At 35.4% G+C, this 22,724-nt stretch overlaps 3 protein-coding genes and 1 long non-coding RNA gene across 4 annotated transcripts; 3 read left to right on the top strand and 1 right to left on the bottom strand.

Moving 5' to 3' along the window:
- The first annotated feature begins 797 nt into the window (after positions 1-797).
- Positions 798-2,204, top strand: LOC107766562 (uncharacterized). The gene has a single exon (XM_016585358.2). It carries the CDS (start codon positions 798-800, stop codon positions 2,202-2,204), a length of 1,407 nt encoding a protein of 468 aa, XP_016440844.2.
- A 2,629-nt stretch (positions 2,205-4,833) lies between these two features.
- On the top strand, positions 4,834-6,689 carry LOC107766564 (protein LURP-one-related 8-like). The gene is made up of 3 exons (XM_016585360.2): positions 4,834-5,063; positions 5,221-5,486; positions 6,138-6,689. The coding sequence occupies exons 1-3, from the start codon at positions 4,961-4,963 to the stop codon at positions 6,582-6,584; spliced, it is 816 nt and encodes a 271-aa protein (XP_016440846.1). The 5' UTR covers positions 4,834-4,960; the 3' UTR covers positions 6,585-6,689.
- Positions 6,690-9,973: 3,284 nt separating this feature from the next.
- LOC107766561 (uncharacterized) lies at positions 9,974-12,028 on the bottom strand. The gene is made up of 2 exons (XR_012696435.1): positions 11,499-12,028; positions 9,974-10,291 (listed from the first exon to the last, which is right to left on the bottom strand). It is a non-coding gene; the product is annotated as an uncharacterized LOC107766561 (long non-coding RNA).
- Positions 12,029-13,293: 1,265 nt separating this feature from the next.
- On the top strand, positions 13,294-15,747 carry LOC107766563 (putative bifunctional TENA-E protein). The gene is made up of 3 exons (XM_016585359.2): positions 13,294-13,586; positions 13,820-14,043; positions 15,109-15,747. Exons 1-3 carry the CDS (start codon positions 13,416-13,418, stop codon positions 15,416-15,418), a joined length of 705 nt encoding a protein of 234 aa, XP_016440845.1. The 5' UTR covers positions 13,294-13,415; the 3' UTR covers positions 15,419-15,747.
- The last annotated feature ends 6,977 nt before the right edge of the window (positions 15,748-22,724 follow it).

Genomic DNA, 22,724 nt, shown 5'->3' with positions numbered 1-22,724 from the left:
CAAGATAGTTCATGCTCTACAAATTATAATTCATGCTTCTAAAAATCACGATTCTCTATCTCGTTTGAGTTTTGCAATTGTGATTCATCCCCACAAATTTGTGTTTTTAAAAATTTTTTTATACCTGCCACTTGCCGACGATTCAATTATCCTAGGACCAACCACATAAACCATTTTGATCAAAGAAATAAAAGGGGCCATGCCAATTTCAATGGGGGTTTACATAGTCTAGGTTGTCGCCAAAATAATAGCCGAAAAATTATATTTTTTGTGTATTGATGTAGAATATACATACGTTTGTTATTCAGTGTATATTTGGTTAGCAGTTGTAATTATTTTGATGGAGTGACTAAACGTGTTAAAAGCCCTATTTAATCAGTACAAAGAGCTAATTGAGTTCTACACAGAAGTTGGGTTTAAACTTTAAACAATGTAATCTAAGTCCTTTTTCTCAAAGCTAAATAGTACGTATTATTTTGGAGTGGCTATTTGGAAAACAGAAGGGTGAACACCATTCAACTCTACAGTCTACAGTCTACTTTAATCATCACAAAGTACTTAAAATAGGGAAAGAGAGAAGCGAACGACATAGTTTTCAGTATTATGAAATAAGACGGCGTCGTTTGGTGAAAAAGGGATTAGTCAGATTAACGAAATTAACAACCATTTTAAAAAGGCGAAGCAGCGGTGACGTGGATGGTTGAGATCTTTTGCTTTAAAATATTTAAACCCAACGAATTCTGGTAAATTCCCATTCTCCTATTGCAGCTTTCGTCTTCCCTCCCATTTTCTCAAAAATGTCGCAACTGAATCCAACTATCTTCAAATCCATAGTCCCATCTCGCTACATTACCTTCACAATCCCAAACCCATTGCTTCATCTCAATCACTTCCATACTCAAGAACTCCGCATTTCAATTCTTGATTCACCTCTCCCTTCAAATCCGACTCAAATCGCAGCAATGTTAGTTCCAATTAACCGCGAATCAGACTGGATTTTTTCTACAGAACAAGGTCATCTTCAAATCCTCCTCACTTTCTCTCATCTCTCTCGCCTCATAATCATCGGCAATTCACCGAATTCCCCACACCCCACTTCGTATAATCCCACATTGCACTCCAATTGTACCGCTGATTCATCTGTTCTTGAAGAAAAATTGTTGCCTCTGTTGATTGAGTTGACACCCACATCGGCATTTCGTCGAACAGGTGATGGGCTACCTGAAATACCTGAAATTCCGTTCTTGAGCTATGAAGATGGGGTAATTCGGAGTCTGGTATTGGAAAGATGTGTTGGACAATGTGTTGGAGAAATGCTGGTAGAAGATGTGGAGTTGGAATTGGAAAATGGGGATAGAGAGTTTAGGAGGAGACTGAGATTCAAGAGAATGCCAAATTTGGTACAAACTCAGATAAGAATCCGTCCCAAGAAAGTGGATTTTGTTGATATGGAAGGCGTTGAATTTGAGGTGGTTGATGATGGGGATCTAGTTCATCCTTATTTGACTCCAATGGTGGCTGGTCTTTCAGTAATCGCTTCATATTTGGACGAGCAAATTGGAAAAGGGATAAAGCCAAAAGCCTTGTGTTTGGGTGTTGGTGGAGGGGCGCTTCTTGGTTTTTTGAGTTCCCACTTAGGTTTTCTAGTCTTTGGTGTTGAGATTGATCATATTATTTTGGAGGTTGCAAGGAGATTTTTCGGGTTGGTACATGGTGACTTGGTCCATGTCTGTGTTGGAGATGCTATAGAAATGATTGAGAAATTCGCGACTCAAGTAGATAATGATAGTTTTCGTGGTTATTGTGATTTCACTGGGAATGATTGTTTGAATAAATTTCATGGTAAGTTTGATGTGATCATGGTTGATTTAGACTCGAGCAATGCTAGTATGGGTACGAGTGCTCCTCCTTTAGATTTCTTGCAAAAGTCAGTGTTATTGGCCGCGAGGACATTGCTTAGAAAAGATGGTGTTGTTATCATAAATGTGATTCCTTCAGACCAGTCGTCTTACAAGTCAGTCATTGTTGAATTTCAAGAAGTTTTTGCAGGGCTGTATGAGATAGATGTTGGGAATGGAGAGAACTTTGTTCTAATTGCCTCTACCTCAGAAACTGGACATGTTTCCTGTCATCATCAAAGTAAATTTCTAAGTAAGTTGAAACAAGTAGCAGGATCTTATGTTGACTCTATAAGAATGATCTGAAGGCTTCTTAGTAGCTAAGCTCTTACAGATAACTGAGTGAAAGTGTGCAGAAAGGATGAGTCATAGGACAAAGATGAATCTAATATTTTTAGCCGATATAGGGATCCAATTGTATATAGTTCATTTGTTGGTATCTTGGAGGATTACAAGCATGATTCTTGATTTCCAATTGGTTGTTTTTGCATTAATTACTACTTCTTTAATCTTTGAAATTTGGAGTCAACAGTTAACAAATCCTCCTCATAAGTAGAGAAAGCCGCCCACAGCTCTCTATTTGTCGTTTTCTTAGGAGTTGTTGATGGTATTGGAACAATTGATATCATATAAAATCTCATAAAGACAATAGCGTTTGGTTGCTTTTTTGGCATAAGCAAAAGTAATCAAGCTTTTGGTTGGCAGTATTAAATAGTACCTCCATCAAGATATGTGAAAATTTATCTACTCCATTATTTATAAGGATAACATGTGAAATAAGATTACGTTAAACTATTTAAAGATAAAAAATGTCCTTTAAAGTAAGTAATTCGTGTATAACAATCCTTCACTCGTAATAAGTGCATAACAATCCTTTCATTGCTACTTCTTGCATAAACAATCATTGCATTATAATCTCCGCATAATTAGTATGCGAACCAGAAAAAATCCTTCGTATTTCTCCCTAACATAATAAAATTAGGAATGGCAAGTGGAGCGGGGCGAGGCAGGGCGGGTTCTGCCTTAACCCGCAAAATTTCAACCCGCCCCGCCCTGCTCCGCATAGCATTTTCACCCGCGTTCCCCCACCTGTATTCACACCCGCCCCACTAAGTTTTTCAGTACATTTTTTCTTCAAATTGTCTTATTTTTAGAAACTTTCAATACACCAGTTGGAGCATCTTCATATTGTCTCAAGGCCCAAGGTTGTGATATTTTCGATAATGTGATAATTAGAAAACTAGAAAAATAAATTGTGATATTCACACGGATATTATATGAGTATAGCTAAGATAAGAACCAATTCATGCTCAAATTGTTAAATCAAAATTTACTTTACAGATAATGAAAATAATCAGTTGTACCACAAGATCAATATAGAACATTGGTAAAGAAAAGAATCAAATGAAACTCCCAAAAGAGTAAGAAAAAGGAATTTAATGCCCATAACTAAAAAATGCAAAACAGATTAACATAACTGGGTTTTTCAATAACAGTAATCCTATATATATAGACCTTCTCCATAACATGAAAAGCTTCAGAGATGCATTTTTATGGTTGACGAAGAGCACTCTCAACTCTCAAGTCTCACGATATGGAGAATAGAGGAAAATATTATTATTTTTAAATTTTGAGAGGGTCAAATAAAAAAGTCAAAGTAGTTTATATATAGGAGTAGTGAAGTTCCTCCAATGTTTAATGTCATTTTTGAACATTTCGAGCTTTATACAATAATCAAAGGTATTTAGATTGAAGCATGAAAAATAAATAAAAATATTTGGAAATTAAAGACAACACAGTATAATGATCCACATGAATATCTTTTAAAAATGGTATAAGCAACATATTGAAAAGCTTGAAAACGAGATTCATGCGAGTAACTAAATATACAGTAGGAAAAAATTGACCCGCAACCCGCAAAAATTTCTTTTCAGAAAAATTAACCCGCCCCGTCCCGCACCGCACCTGCACATGCCTAAACCCACACCGTCACGCATAAGCTCAAACCCGTACCGCCCCGCACTCACAACGCACCATTACCATCCCTAAATAAAATCCAAATTGGAGTTGGTACAATATGAAAGCAGGACCCTAGCCTTCAGGGTGGTTGTTGGCTCATTGGTTAATTTATTAGGTAAAGAAAGCTCTTCTTCATTCTTTCCTCCACCAACGTGCATATGGGCATAATCGACGGTGAAAATAGAAATTTTTCTAAGAGCGTTCAAGATTTAATATTAGTGGCGGATCCAAAATTTCAAAGTTATGGATGTCTACCGGTAAAAATATCAGAAGAAAAGGAAAAATAAATTTAGTGATGGGTGCTTATTCAATACTTATTTAATTTTTTTATAATTACGTATGTAAATTTATTAAGTTTGGCACTATTTAATATATATGTATAAAAGGTAATACTATTTGATTTATACAAAGCAAAATTTTTGGGGATACGCCCACCCTTCATCGCGTTGAAATATGATTTTTTGTTCTTCGACTGAAATATACATGACTCTTCCAGTGGGCTACTCCTGATTACAAGTTGATTAATAGCAACTGTTCATAAAATCTTTACCGGAATATTTTTATTTTATGTAACGAGGAATGTAAGTGGACACAGGCAATCCGCCCCTACCTGACATACTGATCCTGATGTGTAACATGTTAATAACCACTAATTAATACTACCCTCCATTAACAATTCTTAATTTTACTTAAACAAAAAGACAATATAGAGAAGCAAGCATGATAAGTTGAAAGAAAAGTCTCTCTTTCCACATATATACAATATTAATCTCGTAGCATTTCCATTAATTAATAGATAAAACTATAATTAATCTTTTGCGTGGTACCATGTTTGAAACCCATTCAAGGAAGACGGAGGCGACAAAGGCTCGTCATATTCCACTATGCATATTGATCAAAACCAAATAGAAAGATTAATTAATCATATTAAACAATAATTATCCGACTATATTCTCCAAGATTTTTATTGGTTCTAACGTTATTAAGAGGAAGGCAAAGGGAGAAATTAACCATCATCTAATTAAATTATCTCATTGGAATACATGTCTAAGATTCATCCAGCAGCAGATCATCATAGAAAGCGAAGCAAACCTTGTAGACACGACGATCATGAACAGAGACAGAATCAGAATTTGAAGCTTATAGGTTCGAAATTTTAGTCCTCTTGCATTATCGAATAAATAACTTGTTCATATTACATGAATTTCTTTGAATCAAAATTACTGGTTCGGCCAAACCTACTTCCTGCACTCTTAACTCTGTCCCTGATCATGAAATGATTATTCATGTGTTCTTCCTCCAGCTCCTGCAAGTCGCTTAATAAGTAGGCCGCCACCGGCTGCTGCCTGCGCGGCGTCTATCTTCACAGTGTGGAAGAGATCGAGTATGAGTTTCCAAGGGACAGATGGATTCACGGTGTTTGATAAACTAGGACAATTAGTTTTCCGGGTAGACAACTACACCAGAAGAAAGAATCGTTCCATTGCTGCTGGCAAAGGAAGATCTGGTGTTGGTGGACTTGTACTCATGGATGCAAATGGTAAACCTCTCTTAACATTGAGACCTCAGGTATTAATTACATGTACATATGCTTTAATTTTTTTATATCTTCACGAACTCGGCTTCTTAGATTTAAGGTGATTTGTGTATCTACTCCAATGATTTTATTATTTCCTACCATTTTGAAGAGGATTCTGGCATGCTATGCACCTCTTCAGGAATGAAAAGGTCCATTTACAGGTCAGGGCATAAAGGCCTATATGAGATCCTAACGACATCATGGCATGCTCAATTATCTCTTAAATTAGCTATATTAGGCTCTTTATTAATCATTGTTGTAGCGCATCAGATAGCATAGATATCATTATGGGAGAAATTCATCGTTAAAATGATAACTAATACAACAAGAATAGAAACTATTAATTCTTTTTCCAAATTGAAATCCTTAAAAAAGTCTATGGGGATCATATGGATGTTTGTCCCTATTTTGACTCTAGCATTAGGAATCACAATAGGTGAATTTGATTTTGACCATTATTTTCATATCCGTAAACTGTAATAGTGTGAAACGAAAGCCCAACTCCAAGTTGATCAAGAATAGTGACATTGGGTTTCTCGACCCTTTGACTTAGGATTAGTCAGTTCTTCGATCATCTCAATATTTCTTCTATTAACTAATTACAAATTACATAATCATACTTAATCCCAAAAATTTTACAGATGAGGAGCATGCAATTACAATACGAATGGAAAGTATATAGCGGAGGGGAAGAAGATGAAAACAATGGAAACCACTCTCCTCCTTTGTTCGTAATGAGAAAACCTCCATTATCACTGCTTATGATGATGCGAACAACTGCGACAAACTCATGCCAGGCTCAAGTCTTTACTGCTGATGGAGAGAATGATAATGTCAGTCGTCCCGATTACAGGGTAGAGGGTTCATTCCGTAGGCGAAATTGCAACATAACCAATTCTACTGGTCATATTGTAGCCAATATATCAAGAAAAGTAGCCAACGCTACTACTCGCACTACCGTTTTGATTAGCGACGACGTTTTTAGCTTGGTGGTACAACCAGGCTTTGAACCTCACATTTTTATGGCTTTTGTTATTATCTTGGATCGCATGTATCCTAACTCATATGCTCCCCTTGTTTGTTCTTAATTAGTAATTGAATTTCATGTCTAATATTTCAAGGGGTTTTGTAAAGAAAAGAATTTACTGTTAATGAGCTTCTTCAAATACAATGTAATTTTTGTGTTCGCTTTATTCTTGCCTCTAAAACTTATCTTGGTTAGTGAATTTTGGAAAAAGCCTCCTTAAGGATGGGTTACGTTAGTCAATCTGGTTTGTTGACAAAACCGTTGTACTCCCCTCTGCCCCAGTTTATATGGCCGAGCTCGGATTTCGGACGTCAAATTTCTTAATTTTAAATGTGAATTCGAACATAGAATCTTTAAATTTTTTTAAACAAAATTTATATATTTGAAAACTACATAAAAAATACTATAAGTCACAATAATTAATATTCAAAATATCTAAAAAGCATATGAAAAAATTAGGGTCAAAGAAAAACTCGATTGACTCTCGAAATCCACACTCCGCCACAAAAATTGGGACGGAAGGAGTAGGATTTTTTTTGCTTTTTTTACATGGAGGAGGGCAGGGGAAGAGAATGCCTAAATTACTGATGGGATTTGAATCTTCCACCTCAACTGTGGAAGGCAAGAAGCTCACCAAGTGAGCTAGCCTTCAACCCCAACCACCGTAGGATTTCCGAGCCTTATCCCATAGAATTTTTTTTCGTTCAAACTGGATGCTATAGAGTACATGATATGTCCATCTGTGGTGATGATGGTCTGAGAGAGTTTTCCTCTCCTGGAAAAAGTGGCAGCATTTTCTATCTTTCTCGTGATGATAATTGATAAATCGGATAAGGGCCAAATATACTCCTCTACTATGGGAAAAGAATTAAGTTTATCCTCCGTTATACTTTCTGTTTAAAAACACCCTTCTTGTTATACAATTAGGTCAAATATACTCCTCGTCCGTTAAGGTTATCCAAGGTGGATGTCCAATCCCACGTGACACTGACATTTTGGCTACGTGGCATGCCACCTCACTCCCCTAAACCCATCTTACCCCTCTCTTTTACTTCTTCTTCCTCCAATAACACCTTCTACCCCTCGACCACACTACTACCATTAACACTGAGTCCAAAACCTAAATAGTAACTACTAATATATCTTGAAAATTAAAATTTGAAAATATTCGTGTATGATATATTTTTTCTATATTGTTAAGCAACCCATCTTAATTTTCAACACTACTATTATATATTATTTTTATAATATATTCGTCTATGATATATTTTTTCTAACTTTAATTTTCAAGATATATTAGTAGCAGTAGCGTTATTACCTACTAATTTTCACATCTTCGTCTTTTTTTATTTTCTTAAAAATATGTTTTGATTGTGTATGAAAATTAAGAAATATAAGAATTTAACACCTGCTAAAAGTATTACTATAAAGCTTTTGTGATCTTAACACACCGTAATGTTTTGATTGTTATAAGGTAAATTGAAAAAATTAAATCTAAAAAGTTTCTATAATATAAAATGTGTCATTTTTATCAAAAAAATAAAATTTAAATAGAACGTCTATAAAATTTAAATGAAAGGACAGAAAACCGAAAATTTGTAAAAGGGAAAAATACAGAAAAATTGTGAGGAAAAGAAAGACGGGAAAAATGGTTCAATTTCCATTTAACTTGTTTAGAAAAGTTGTGACCCACTTAATTACATTTGGTACTAATTAAAATATAACGTGTTCACACACGGAAACAATTTTCAATCTCAACTTGGTTTTTTATTTCAAAATTATGGTGAGCATATGTTGTTGGTGACACTAGTTGGGGAGGAGTAGGAGTTTCTAGTGGTAGAAGAAGAAGTAAGAGAGAGGGGTAAGATGGGTTTAGGGGAGTGAGGTGGCATGCCACGTGGCCAAAATGTCAGTGCCACGTGGGATTGGGCATCCACCTTGGACAATCTTAACGGATGAAGGGTATATTTGACCTAATTGTATAACAGTAAGGGTATTTTTAGATAGAAAGTATAACGGATGATAAACTTGATCCTTTTCTCATAGTAGAAGGATATATTTGACCCTTATCCGTTGATAAATTTGTGATCAAGACTTTAAAGAAGCTAGAACCCAAGGTTTGGGTAAAACAAAAGTTTACCTACTAAACTCTTCTAGCTAGCATTTGCTCACTTGTTATGTTAACATGTTCATATGACCAGTGAACTTCATACTGAATTAAATTCAGCAAGAGATAGGTCTTCTGTTGCATTTTGGAATAAGAAATGGAACTATTATCTCGAGTTGAGGTGATGTTTTAGCTTAAATGTACTAATTTTCCCACTCCCTTAGTAGTACAACCAATTCATTTTTACCTTAGTTGTAGTACTAATAGATACAAAGGTGAAAGCATCATAAGAATATATGCAGTCACTGCTCACAACCTGTTTGAACAGCGACACTGCAACTCCAATTCATGCACTTCTTTCACAAAATGCTGCAGCAGACAGGAGGTCACTACGTATAGTTATATACACCCAGTGCATTCCGACAATGTGTGATCTGGGGAGGGTAGTGTGTACGCAAACCTTACCCCTACCTTGTGGAGGTAAAGAGGCGATTTGAAATAGACACTCAGCTCAAGAAAAGCATTCATCAGCAGGTTTGAAAAGGAAAAACAATTGTGAAGAAGCTATGTTGAGATTAATGAAGATAAAGAACAATAACAACGGCAAAATAACAAAGCAATAAGATAACCGAAGCAAGGGAAACAGCCGGTAGTAATAAAAAAATAATTTGCAATATGATTTGCAATGATTCAGAGTTGTAATCTTCGATCGATAAAAGAAAGCTTCTTATTTCTCTTAGTTAACTCATAATTGTTTGAAGCTCATTGCAGTATTCTCTCCAGATATTAAAACAACCCTAAAATATTTGCTTTCTTCTGATTTATGTATGCTTTTTTGCATCATGCAACAGTCATTGAGTTCTTATTCCTAAGGTGGTTGCTCAGAGATCCATTATTTGCCCCTTCTAATTAGTAATTCCTCTGTTAAACAATTGATTGGTTGTAAAATTGCAATTAACGAAAACAAACAACAAAAAAATAACAAGTACAGAACTGAGAATGATATTACTACCAAAGACAGAAATAAGAGGCTGAAAAAAGAACTTTAACCCGGGGCTTAGGTCTAGTGGTAAGTGTCCGTTTGTTGTGATATTTGGATTAGGCGCATGTCATGGGTTCGAAAACTATCACAACCTGGAAATTAGGTAGAGAAGTGTAAAGGGACGAGCTCATTACCTACCGACTTTCGAAGCGTGCGCCACTAGAGGTTTCTCATTTATTAAACGGAAAAGGGCCAAAAATGACCTTAACATATTAGAAATGGCTCAAAATTGCCCTCTTCCACCTATTGGTTCAAATTTGCCCTTAATGTTACTTTTAGGCTCAAAAATATCCCTATCTTAACGGAAAGATGACATGGAATTGATGGGCATTTTAATTGAACTTGTGGCATTTATTTAGGGGTCCACATAGATTTTTTCTAACCCAACCTAAAAGATCCGACCCATCTTTTAATAATCCATCCTTTTAAGATAATCAAAACCACATCTTGGCTGCAACAAAACAATGAGCATATGAACTTGACAGTAATTTTCTTTTCGCCTGGTAACATAAGCAAAAGCTTCGTTATTCTGACCCAGTATCTCTTTCTTCCTTCCTTGATATTCCATCAACATAATAGAACCAGCCATACATTAAACACAATTTAACCAACACAACAACTGTCACAATTAAGCAACATTAATATTAGAACTAAAAAAGAAAATTAAACGAATTGAAACCAGAAAATTAACTTAAATTAAAGAATTAAAAGAACTAAGACAAAGAATTAAAAGAATTGGTATCAAAACATTAGAAGAACTGAAATATACAAAAACTGCACTCAGAAAGCAGATGGAAAATCAAGGAAGGAAGAAGAAGAGGAAAAACTCTATTTGGAACAAAAGAGAAGAAAATAATTGCCAATGGGGTTTTCAGAAACGTTGGTTTATTTTAGAAGGATGGACTATTAAAAGATGGATTAGATCTTTTGGGTTGGGTTAGAAAAAATCTAGAACATCAGCAGCTCCAAATCACCAACCAAGTCAAAGCCATGTTCGATGCTCAAGCACCAAAAAGACTCGCCAAACCTACCCGCAGTAAACCTATTCAGTCTCAAGTAAACCCGCAGTAAACCTATTCCAGAACTTGACAATCACCGATCTCTTCAATCTCAAGTACTCTGCCCCTACCCTTCTGCTAATTACCCTTGCATTCCTTTAATAGAATGTGAATTAATTATAATTATAATCTTTCTGATAAGTTCTTTTGAATTTTGATCAGGGTGGTACCGGTAGTATCTGTTCTGAAAGTAATAACAGCTCGGAGCAAGAAGAGTTTGTGGAAACTCGGTACTATAATGAGTTGGTTTCCATTGACCACTAAATAAATGCCACATGTTCAATTAAAACACCCATCAATTTCATGTCATCTTTCTGTTAAGAGAGGGATATTTTCGAGCCTAAAAGTAACATTAAGGGTAAATTTGAACTAATAGGTGGAAGGAGGGCAATTTTAAGCCATTTATAATACATTAAGGGCATTTCTGGCCCTTTTCCGTTTATTAAAATAAGGAGTAACAAACATGGATATGGTTTCACTCCGTAACCAAGTTGCAAGTGCAAAAAATACAATGGAGTTTCAATTTACTTTTGAGAGTGCAAACTAATTTAGCTAAACAAAAGAAAATACTATTGAATATACTATGCTTTACACTAAAAATTTAGTGCAGAAAAAGGGAATAACCCAAATGGCTAAATAACTTGGACAAACTAGTGATCAAAGAAGGGTAATAAGGATAAAAATAAGAAGAGCAGCAATAAAAGAGTACTTAAGAGCAGCAAGAAGAATAGCCAATGCTATAACAAACAGCTGCCACAATATACTTACACTAGCCCATGTCAACAGACCCGTTAATCCAACTGCCACAATATTATCCGGGTCCGGGTCCAATATCAGATCCACCCATCTCAAATTCAATCTGGGCCTTCCACCACTACTATTATTACTTCCACCGTTATCACTTTTTTCCTTTACCTCTTTATCTGAGCTAGCAGTATTGCTATTTTCATTTTCTGCTGCACAAACAAGAATGGTTTTTCTTCTAGGGTAAGTTTTTGAGGGCTGAGATTTGAGGGGTGAAAATGGAAATTTGAGACTGTGAAGGGGGTAAATGGGAAAAAAGGATTTGGTAATTGATGGGGTTGGTAGAATTGGGGGTGAATTTGAATACGAGGGTGATATTGATACTGCCATGAAAATACAGCAGATTGATTGAGGACCTCGTATTTGAGGTACAGGGAAAAATGGAGAGGAACGAACAAAAATGCGCTTTTTTGTAAGCTAAAACTACGACTTCGCCTCTTTAATTATTTCTTTAAGCACTTTGGTCCTCATAACTTTCTACAATGTTGCTTCTAACAGCAACAATAATTTCACAAGTGGGTTTGGGAAAATATGTGTTGAAGTGTGTGTCAGCATACATCTAAAAGTTTAAGCTGTCGTAGAGAACACATTTTATTTACTTAATGATGTCTTCAACACGCTTCCTCACGTGCGGGTTTGATTCTAATGAGCCAAGCACTTGAAAATTACTTTTCATATTGGGTGGCGCTGAGATGTGAACCTATTGCAGCTTGCTCTGATACCTTGTTGAAGTATATTACCATCTCATCTAAAGATGTTAGAGAAAATACACTTTTATTTACTTGATTATATCTTCTATGTAGACCTTACCCATACCTTATTCAAGTAGAGGGATTATTTTTAATAAACTCTCGGCTCAAGAAAAGAAAAATCACATCAATTATACAATAGAAATACTATAGTGTTAAAGTTATAGAAAAGGAAGTAGTAACAATAGCTAGATAATAAGATAGCCGAAGCAAAAGCAACAACATGTGGTAAAAGAAATCTAAGAATAAGAAAATATTACAAGAATACTAAGACTACTAGTGTAGAAAGAAAATACGCTTAACTACCCGCTAACCTTCAATCCTAATACTCGACTTTCACGTCCTCTGTAAAAGATCATATCCTTTTAAGATGAGAAATTATGTCATAAAATAAATACCAAAAAAAATCTTTAAGAAATTAAAAGAAAGTTATGGACCAACATGTTTTTCAATGTTTGTTTGATGTGATTGAAAATACTTTTCGTATGTAAAGATAAAATAACTTGCCGCACTTATGAGCATTAATTATTCTGACCCCCCAAAAAATAGATAATTATTTCTTTACAGATGTTCAAATTATTATTTAATTTAACCCTTTAAATTAAAAAATATCATCAAAAATGGCAACACGAACTCAGGGGCGAATTTAGGGGCGGAAGGGGTTCATTCGACCCCCTTTGCTGAAAAAATAGACTGTATATATAAGGTGAAATTTATTTTTTACTTTTATATAATATATTTTAAATTTTCTTAATACAATCTAAAAGCATAACTTAGTAGTCCGGGAGTTCAAAACTTTTGTAAAATTATTTCTAACTACAATCTCTTTTAATTTTTTTTTAAACCCTCTCAACGAAAAATCTGTCTCCGCCGCTGCACGAAGTAACTAGAAGCAATTAGAAGCTCCCATCTCTAGCAGCAAGCTGGACACTTCTCGAAAAAAGATGCCAACACTAATTTTTCTATAACACGTGCCGATTATATATGCTCGTCACTTGTCAAAAGAAGCATTCAACATCTCATTTATCAAAACAAAAAATAACGAGTAAAGAGTGCAATTAGAACAAGGAATAAACAGAGCAAAATAATTGCGAGAGATTCCAAGTTAGTAGGAAGGAAAAAACAGAGGAAGATGGAGAAAACGAATGAAGCATTAACCATTGAGAAACCAAAAGAGAAACTAACACAAATAGAGAAGTGGCTAAGGAAGCACAAATTGCAGTACACTGCAGCCACCAAACACCCTTTTATTAATAGCATACATGATGGTTCTATCGACTTCTCTTCCTTCAAGATATGGCTGGTAAATTAACAATTCAACTTACATATATTAATAATTGTGTGATTTTTTTTATTTTTTTGCATTATTAGTAGAGTATAGTTTATCTACTTATAAAATGTAGATATCTTTTAATGATGCGAGACAATCATGTGAATTTGGATCAAAGCAGATATTAAAATTATCTCCTTTTCTTTTTCCCATGTGTGTGATGATTAAATTGATAGTTTTGTAAATTGAACCAAATTAAACTGCAGGGAAGGGAATATGTGTTTGTGAAAACGGCGTTGGCACCATTTGCAGCTAGTGTATTGCTTAAAGCTTGGAAAGAATCGGTTGATAGCTCAGATGTGGAAGTCATATTGGCTGGGTTACCCTATTTGAATGACGAGATATCATGGTTAAAAGAAGAAGCTCCCATGTGGCACGTTTCCTTGACCAGTGTCGTTGTTGATCACAAGCCCATCCTTGATTACTTTAGGTATGTATTAGTACTTAAAACATTAAAAAAAAGGCAGTTTGGTACCCTAAGCTCCCGCTATGCGAGGAAGGGCTGGACCACAAGCTCTATTGTACGTAGTCTTACCCTGCAAAAATGCAAGAAGTTGTTCCACGCCTTGAACGTGACCTCCTGCTCACATGACAGCAACTTTACCAGTTACGTGAAGGCTCCCCTTCTTGTGCTTAAAGATACTATACTAGAAATCTTGCAGCAACAATATTAATAATTACTCCCTCCCCTCCGTCCAAAAAGTTAAACTATGATCTTTTTATATACGGCTTATAATATTTACTTTTTATATAGATTTCAAATATATGAATTATATTTAAATAAGTTAAAGATTCTATGTTCGAATTCACCATCGTTTTAATTAAGAAGCTTGACTCTTGAAATCCGAAAAGTATCAATGGCGGATGGAGTGAGTATGCTAGTGGCAAAAACTATAACTCTTATATGTTATTAAGAGAAATGCATTACATCATATACACCTAAAGCTTATAGTTTAGCGTGACAGTGGATTAGTTATTATTTGTGATCAGGTTATCCACTCATGTTTGGCATAGAAATTTACTTATAACTAATTGATAAGTGTGATGTATTTGATTATCTATATAGTTTTTGCAACATCAATGCAAAATAATAAACAAAATTAAAAAAAAATAAAAACTCGAAAGACATTACAGGATAAGATTTGAAATTTGCATTCTCAAATTGAGGGCAGGCTAAAAACACAAGATATTGTATTTCCTGTTAATTAGGCGAAAATTATCATAACTTATTAAACTACAATCAAATGGCATGATAAGTGGTGTGCGTTTATCCACTGGTAGCGGTTATTAGCTATGTTGCGTGAACTCTCTAAAATAATGTCGTACTCGTGTCGAATCCTCTCCAAAAATACACTACTTTAGAAGGATCCGACAACATGTAGAATCCGTGCAACATAGGCTATAAGTAGTAAGTGGTGTATGTGTCACTCACTTCTTGGTTAATTTTATCATCTTTTGTTTGTTAAGTATGGTTTCATCTAAATTTATGGGACAGGTTTTTTGAACGTTTGACGAGCTCAGACGTGAAGTATACAGAGGCAGTAACCATTTTATGGGCAGTGGAATCAGTATATCACTATGGTTTTGCGCATTGTTTGGAAGAAGACAATACTACTCCAGAAGAAATGAAGGCAGCTTGTAAGAGATGGGGTAATGAGAGTTTCAAACAACATTGTCAATCCCTTGAAACCGTAGCTAATAACAAGCTAGAACAGGCATCAGAGGAAGAAGTTTCAAAAGCTGAAGTTTTATTCCTCGAGTTTCTTGAGAATGTTGTTGGTTTCTGGAGTTTGAAACTTGGGTGAAATTTAAGTTCTTTGTTCAGTACTAGTCCAACGTTTATGGGGTTTTCACAACAACGACAAACTCGGTATAAATTTACGAGTGAGGTCTGGCCATGGTAGTGTGCATGCAGACCTTAGACCTTATCCCTGCCGTCGTTATAGTCCAATGTTTATCGAGTTGTTGTTACTTAATATGTTGATCTACTAATTTCCCTGTAGAGCATGTACAAATCGTGTCAAAAAATGAATGTATTTTGGTGTATAATTAATGTACTAGAGCATGAGTATACTACTAGTGTACTGTGGTGTTGGTTAATAGTGAGGTTGTGGCTTCCCTTTTCATCATTTTCCCTTGGTTTTTCCAATAAATTTAGTTTAAACAATGGTTAAACTAAATAGTTTATTATTTAAACTGGGTTAGGACAAGGATTGAAAATTTTGAACCATGAAATGTTCAGTTTCTATTTTGATTGTAGGGGTAGCGAGCCCACCATTAAGGATGTGGGCGAAAAAAAAAAATTTAAAAATTCAATTCACTAGAGTTAAACAAAATTTCTCATACTTCATGTTAGCAAGAACCAAATGAAGGTGTGTCAATATTTTAAAGACAAGTGTCTTAGCCTTCTAGAAGGCGGATCGGACTCCTCTCCATTTTCCCTAAGTTCTAATTTAGATTAGGGACATATGTCATAAGTTAAAATTAATGGCTAAGATTTAACTTGACTAAAAACAAAGCCTAACTATGATTTAGATAATTAATAACTTGTCCGTTAATAAACAAATTAAAACTTTTTCTCTCCCCTATTTAATTTTTTTCCACAGCCATATCAGTCTTTTCCAGTGTTACGGAACTTTTATATTCATGAACTGTTTTACCTGAGAAAATTCAGTTCCAAGGAAGTTGACTTATCAGGTGAAACAGTTCATGAATATAAAAGTTCATTACTTATCAGGTAAAACAGTTCCAAGGAAGTTAGACTTATCAGGAAGTGATCATATCTATTCCTAGAAGCATTGTAGCATTGGTTAATGTTTATAGTGTAAACTATCTCTGTTATAATTTTAATTTATGCCATATGTGCCTAATCTAAGCTAGAACTTGGGAAAAATGGAGAGAAGGGAAATTGAGAGGAGTCAGATCCCTAGAAGGCTATGCCACGTGGCAAATTTGATTAGCCACTTTCTTGCCATGCACAACAAATGTACATGCAATTACAAGTATAAAAAGCTATCATTTGGCGGCACAATAATCATTCCATCATAAGTGCTTTTCTATTTAGCATTCTTCTCTTTCTCTCTCAGCTTCTCTTATTTCCAGTTTTTCTTATTAATTTTCTTTGTCCTATTCTCTTTTCCAATCTTGTTAGATTATTATAATATAAATATTTTTCTGATTCATGTATCCTCTAAATAAAATAGAGGTAAACTTGTTTAATCCTGGAGAAATATTTCACACTGCTGAAATAGTTTCTTAGGACAGTGCCCAGCACGATCAAGCTAATCTGTGTATCTACTTACAAAGAATATTGAAACAGTGTTATTGAAATTCTTGCTCTCAATTACTACAATCTAAGAAACTATGGCAAATAACACTGATGCTGAAAATACTATTGATACCGCCAATATTGGCGTTACGTCTGTTGCTCCAGCCCCAGTTGCACTGCCATATGCCAGGCCATTTCCAGATGTGTCAAATATTGAAATTATTGCCAATGAAGATTTCAAGTGTTGGCAAGAACGTATTTTCTCACTGCTTGATGTCCATGGTGTTGCACATGCAATGCTGCATCCACAACCTAGTGCAGACGATGATAATAAAATAGTGGAATCATGGCAACACGCCAACAAGGTATGCCGTTATACCATATTGCAAACTATTTCTAATGAACTGTTTGACGTGTATAGCAGTTATAAAGAAGCAAAGGCTATATGGGAAGCCTTAATTAAAAAATTCACTGCTAAAGATGCTACAAAACAAAATTAATAGTAGAAAAATTTTATCAGTGGCAGATGAGAGATGATAAAGAGATGAACGTACAAATCAACGAATTTCAAAAATTGTTAGAAGACTTGAATGCCGAGGGGATATCTTTACCAAAGAAGTTTGCTGCTGGAGTGCTAATTGAGAAGCTGTCTGACTCATGGAGTGACTACAAAAATAATTTAAAAGCACAAACAGAAAAATTTCACCATTGAGGAAATTATGACCCACATCCTAATTGAAGATTCCAACAGAAAGAATCTGCCAAAGCTAGGATGACAGCTCTTAAAGCAAACTTAGTGCAAAGCAGCAACAACAACCGCAAAAGGTACGAGAATAAGTCTCAAGGTTGCAAGCCAAAAAATTCTAATCTTAAAAGAAAAAAAGGCTCTTGTTTTGTTTGTGGAAAATCGGGCCTTCATGCCTCATAGTGCAGGTACAGAGCAAGAAATGACAAAGGAAAAACTAATACTCCTAAGGCTAACTTAGCCTAAAGAGGTGATATTATTGCAGCTGTCATTGCTCAAGTAAACATTGTAACACATGCAAAAGAATGGGTGATAGACTTTAGGGCTACTCAGCACATTTGTGCAAATCGAGAAGCATTTTCCTCTTATACTCCTGTAGAAGATGCTAGAGAAGAGGTCTACCTTGGAGACTCAAGTACTACCAAAGTCTTGGGTAAGGGTAAAGTTATCCTGAAACTCACTTCGGAAAAAAATTTAGCCCTTGTTGATGTACTGCATGTTCCTACTATGAGGGCAAACTTGATCTTTGTATCCTTGTTGAGAAGAGCCGGAGTGAAAGTGTCATTTGAATCTGATAAGATCATAATGACCAAAAATAATGTGTTTGTGGGAAGGGATACTGTAGCCAAGGACTCTTTGTACTTAATATTTCTGATGTTATCAATGGAAATGTATCTACTTCTACTTATATGGTTGAGTTTATTTCTCTATGGCATGCTAGACTAGGACATGTTAATGTCACATATATAAAGAAAATACAGTCATTAAGATTAATATCTGGTCTAGACTCAAATAATATTAACAAGTGTAAAATATGTGATGAAGCTAAAAGTACTAGAAATGCTTGTTTTTCGTAAATAGAGAAAGTGAATTGTTATCTTTGATTCACACTGATTTAGGCGACTTGAAGCAGACTATGACTAGAGGTGGTAAAAGATATTATGTGACTTTTATTGATGATTTTTCTAGATATACTAAGTTGTATTTGCTTAGAAATAAAGATGATGCATTTAATGATTTTATTTCTTATAAAACTGAGGTTGAAAATCAACTTAGTAGAAAAATCAAGAGAATTAGATCAGATAGAGGTGGAGAATATTTATCTTTAAATGAATTTTGTGAAAATAATGGAATTATTCATGAAGTAACTCCGTCTTATTCACCTGAGTCAAATGGAGTAGCTGAAAGAAAAAAAAAATAGAACATTGAAAGAGATGACGAACTCTATATTAGTTAGTTCTAATGCTCCTGATAATTTGTGGGGTGAAGCTATTTTATCTGCATGTCACTTACAAAATAGAATACCGCATATAAGAACAGGCAAAACTCCTTGTCACACCTCCTTTTTACCCGCGTCGTCGCAAAGGGGCGTAAAAGGGAGTTTTTCCAATTAAAGGACAATCGAAACGGGATTTTATTTAAAGATTCAGAGTCGCCACTTGGGAGATTTATGGTGTCCCAAGTTACCGGTTGAATCCCGAATCGAGGAAAATATTGACTCTGTATTACAGTTCGCGAACCAGAAATCCGAGTAAGGAATTCTATTAACCCGGGAGAAGGTGTTAGGCATTCCCAAGTTCCGTGGCTCTAGCACGGTCGCTCAACTGTCATATTCGACTTATTTATCTGGTTTTAATACATGTTGAACCTATGTGAAAATTTTAACTATTTACCGCTTTTATTATTATTATTTTTACCGAGAATTTGCAACATCGTGAAAATACATCTTGAACCACGTCACATCAATGCATCCGTGGTTATTGACATATTTCAACTTTGTTGAGATTTGGATTTGGGTCACATAAATGTGCACCCGAGTTTAAGAAGATAACATTATTAAATACGCGCCTAAAGCGACTAGTGTGTCATTATTTTGGGTAGGGCCGTGAAATTTTAATAAACGGCCCATCCTGAAGTCTAAGTAACTTTACCAACACGTATAGAGGGCCCCGCAACTTGTGTATTTTTGTTTGTCGAGGCTCGTCTCATTCATTATTTTTAAAAGGAATTTGCAACGTCGTGGAAATGCATCTCGAACCACGTCACAATCAATGTACCCGTGATTAGCGACATATTTCGACTTTGTTGAGATTTGGATTTGGGTCACATAAATGCGCACCCAAATTTATGAAAATAACTTTATTAAAATATTGCCCTTAAAAGCCACTACGCATTTTTAACTTTGCGAGGCCATGGAAAATTCACTAAATGGCACACCTCGATTTCTAAAGGATTAAAGTTAATTAAGTGAGGGCCATAATTGTGCTTGGCTAATATGGCACATCTCAAACCAATCGCAAGAGCCTGATTAATTAAGGAGAGCTTAAAGGAATTCTAATTATTTTAGGCTAATGTTCAAGCTAACTTAATAACTATTGGGCTTGTGTTAAATTGAAGCTAAGCGTTCAGCTGAAATGGCATTGGGCTGGCAGCTGGCCCAAATGAGTTGCAAGGCTATACATTCCTTGTTTCACAATGGCCTTATGGCTTAAATTATTTTCGAAACGGCTCATTAACAGAATAATTCGAAACCAAAATCAGCGCAACCAAACAAATATTATATGACATCATTCAAAATCTCAAGTTCGTTCGCCTCTATTTTCGAAGCTTATTAGACATGAGCTTTTTTTTAACAATAACCAACTAGTATTCAAGCATAAAGAAGTGGGTTGTTATATTTCCTTTTTAATGGATTTTGTTGCCTGGACTTCTGGAAAGAACATGGTATAGAAATAGAAGCAATAGATTGTACCCTTTGTCAATTAGCAGTAAGCAATAAATCACAAACATATTTCAATCAGTCACCAAGGTGGAGCCATAATAGGAATCAAACTTCCAACTAATCAAGAAGGTCAACAAAACCTTATAACAATTGAGTTCTACCTTAAGATCACCAATAAACAGATACGCTAAACAATGGCTGAATACGTTCTAATACCAACAATTACAAAATCATCCTTTAAGTAAACTCACTCCTAAAATACTGGTGCAGCAGTTATAACCACAAACTCTAGCTCAAATCATGTTTAGGTAAGGCGCACTGACAACCTAGCTGCTCAAAGTTGTAAACTAATAGCATGTCAACATGAACATAGCAGTTCAAATTTGTAAATTAAAAAGCATGTCAACATGAACATAGCAGTTTAGTTAGCTCTTAATTACAATCCGTATGTCTCCACTGTTCACATAATACAAAACACACAACCAATATTGACTAGGTATAACTGACTAACAATTCATCCAACAACAGACAGCCTACTACTAAACCCAAATCTGTGAATATTTCCATTTTTTGTGAGCTTCAAGGAACTACATCAAGGGAGTTCGAAATATGCACCTGGTATTGACAATACAAGAAGAAGAAGAAGAAGAAGAGAGTCAGCAGCAGCAGTAGTAGCAAACAGAAGTGGCAATAGCAGTACAACAACAAATAACCAGCAACTATAAACTTCCCCAAGTATAGAGCAGAAGTAAAAGGAAGAAAGTTCTAGCTATTTCAGATCCTAAACCAGGCAATAAAAGAATAGCTATTCTTTTTCAACTTTTTTTTCATCTTTCAGAATTCAATTCCCGTCCTCCTCTACAGACCTCTCTCTGCCCTCTTATACAGACCTGCCCTCCTTTCCAACTTACTGCCCGACCCCCTTCTTCCACTAAAAATCTGAATTTTTTCACTTTAAATCCCACTAAGGAAAACTTTTCCTTATTTTCAGCCCCTTATTCCCTTTTGTTCCCCATTACCATATTAATTTAAAGATACTAATATCTCACTAATCAAAACACTAACATTAAAATATTATCCTAACTGTTTCATTACCAAATCACCCCTGAAATCCCTTAATATTACTTCCCCTAATACAATTATTCAACTGTATTAAAACTTTTAATTCTAAAATCTGTTCAAGCTAACAAAGATTTAAAAACTAAATCTGACTAACAACTATAACCAAACTTATTGACAGCTAAATGACTAAGGTTGAATTCCAATTGAAACAAATGAACTAAATTTAAACCACCACACAGAACTCCACAAAATCATTTAAACTGAAATTGAAAATTGAATCAAAATGCACATGAATGCATGTTCATTGTCAGCCTATTGACAATGCCCTGAAGCTAATGTCCACAGATCAAGCATACACAACAACCATTTGACGAGCTTATTGGTTTACAAACAAGAACAAACTAATCGACGAAACTATTTATAACCTATGTTATTAATCGACAGAACATAAACTGATGGAGAAGAGAGAAAATAACGGACAATAGATGAATTACGATGAACCTAATTTAGGTAAACCAAGAGTTGATTGAACTACTCAAACAACATTGGAATATTTAATCTAACCAAAATCAGAAAAAGAAACAGAATATACATACTAGATTAACTTAAACTAAAAACCCTAAAGAAACGACTAATCACACAGACAAACAAATACATAGAAAAAGAAAAAAAAATTAAGAAGAACTCACTGTTCTTTTCTCGGATTTCAACCATATGCCCTTTCGAACTTGATTTCCAGTTAGTATTATACGTCTATTTCATCAAAAATAGACTTATAATACTAACCAGAAACCGTTCGACCCTGAGAGCTTCAAAACAATCTCGAACTGTCGAACCCTAGATCCGCCATTCGATGAGTTTTTACTCGGATTCGAGCCAATCTGGTCAGGGATTAGTGACGAGGGAAGTCAGGTGGACGTTGGGTGTTGATTTGGGGGCGATTGGGTGAACTAAGGTTTTGGTCCGATTCTTCATATGAAGATTCGAGACGTTTGGTAATGATTCGCGGAGAAAGGGTTGTGGATTCATAGAGGGGAGGGTCTGGGGGTTCAGCGGTGTGTTTTTGGTGGTCACCGGCATCGTTGCCGCCGGGTTTACGGCGAAGGGGAGGGGTGGCGGCTGCTAGGGTTCTTCGTCTCTGAAAGAGACGAGGTTTGGGAGAGAATGAGAGGGGGCTTGGTTTGGGGGCGGGGTTCGTTTGGACAAATATATACTGAGGGTGAGGTTAAATCCAGGCCGTTCGATCAAACGAGATCAATGGCTTGGATTGTTTGATTGGTTTGAACAGTGTCGTTTGTTAAGGTTAGAGGCCGG

This window comes from Nicotiana tabacum, chromosome 11 (genome assembly GCF_000715075.1).
Source record: "Nicotiana tabacum cultivar K326 chromosome 11, ASM71507v2, whole genome shotgun sequence".
Lineage (NCBI taxonomy): Eukaryota > Viridiplantae > Streptophyta > Magnoliopsida > Solanales > Solanaceae > Nicotiana > Nicotiana tabacum.
Note: the sequence above shows the minus strand (reverse complement) of the source record. Positions and strands in the feature narration are given on the sequence as shown.

Coding starts and splice junctions, on each gene's coding strand:
- LOC107766563 (XM_016585359.2), top strand. CDS start 13,416: ATGGAGAAAACGAATGAAGCATTAACCATTGAGAAACCAAAAGAGAAA. Junction 13,587..13,819: donor CTTCCTTCAAGATATGGCTG/GTAAATTAACAA, acceptor ATTAAACTGCAG/GGAAGGGAATATGTGTTTGT. Junction 14,044..15,108: donor CCCATCCTTGATTACTTTAG/GTATGTATTAGT, acceptor TTTATGGGACAG/GTTTTTTGAACGTTTGACGA.
- LOC107766562 (XM_016585358.2), top strand. CDS start 798: ATGTCGCAACTGAATCCAACTATCTTCAAATCCATAGTCCCATCTCGC.
- LOC107766564 (XM_016585360.2), top strand. CDS start 4,961: ATGTCTAAGATTCATCCAGCAGCAGATCATCATAGAAAGCGAAGCAAA. Junction 5,064..5,220: donor TCAGAATTTGAAGCTTATAG/GTTCGAAATTTT, acceptor TTCTTCCTCCAG/CTCCTGCAAGTCGCTTAATA. Junction 5,487..6,137: donor TCTTAACATTGAGACCTCAG/GTATTAATTACA, acceptor AAAATTTTACAG/ATGAGGAGCATGCAATTACA.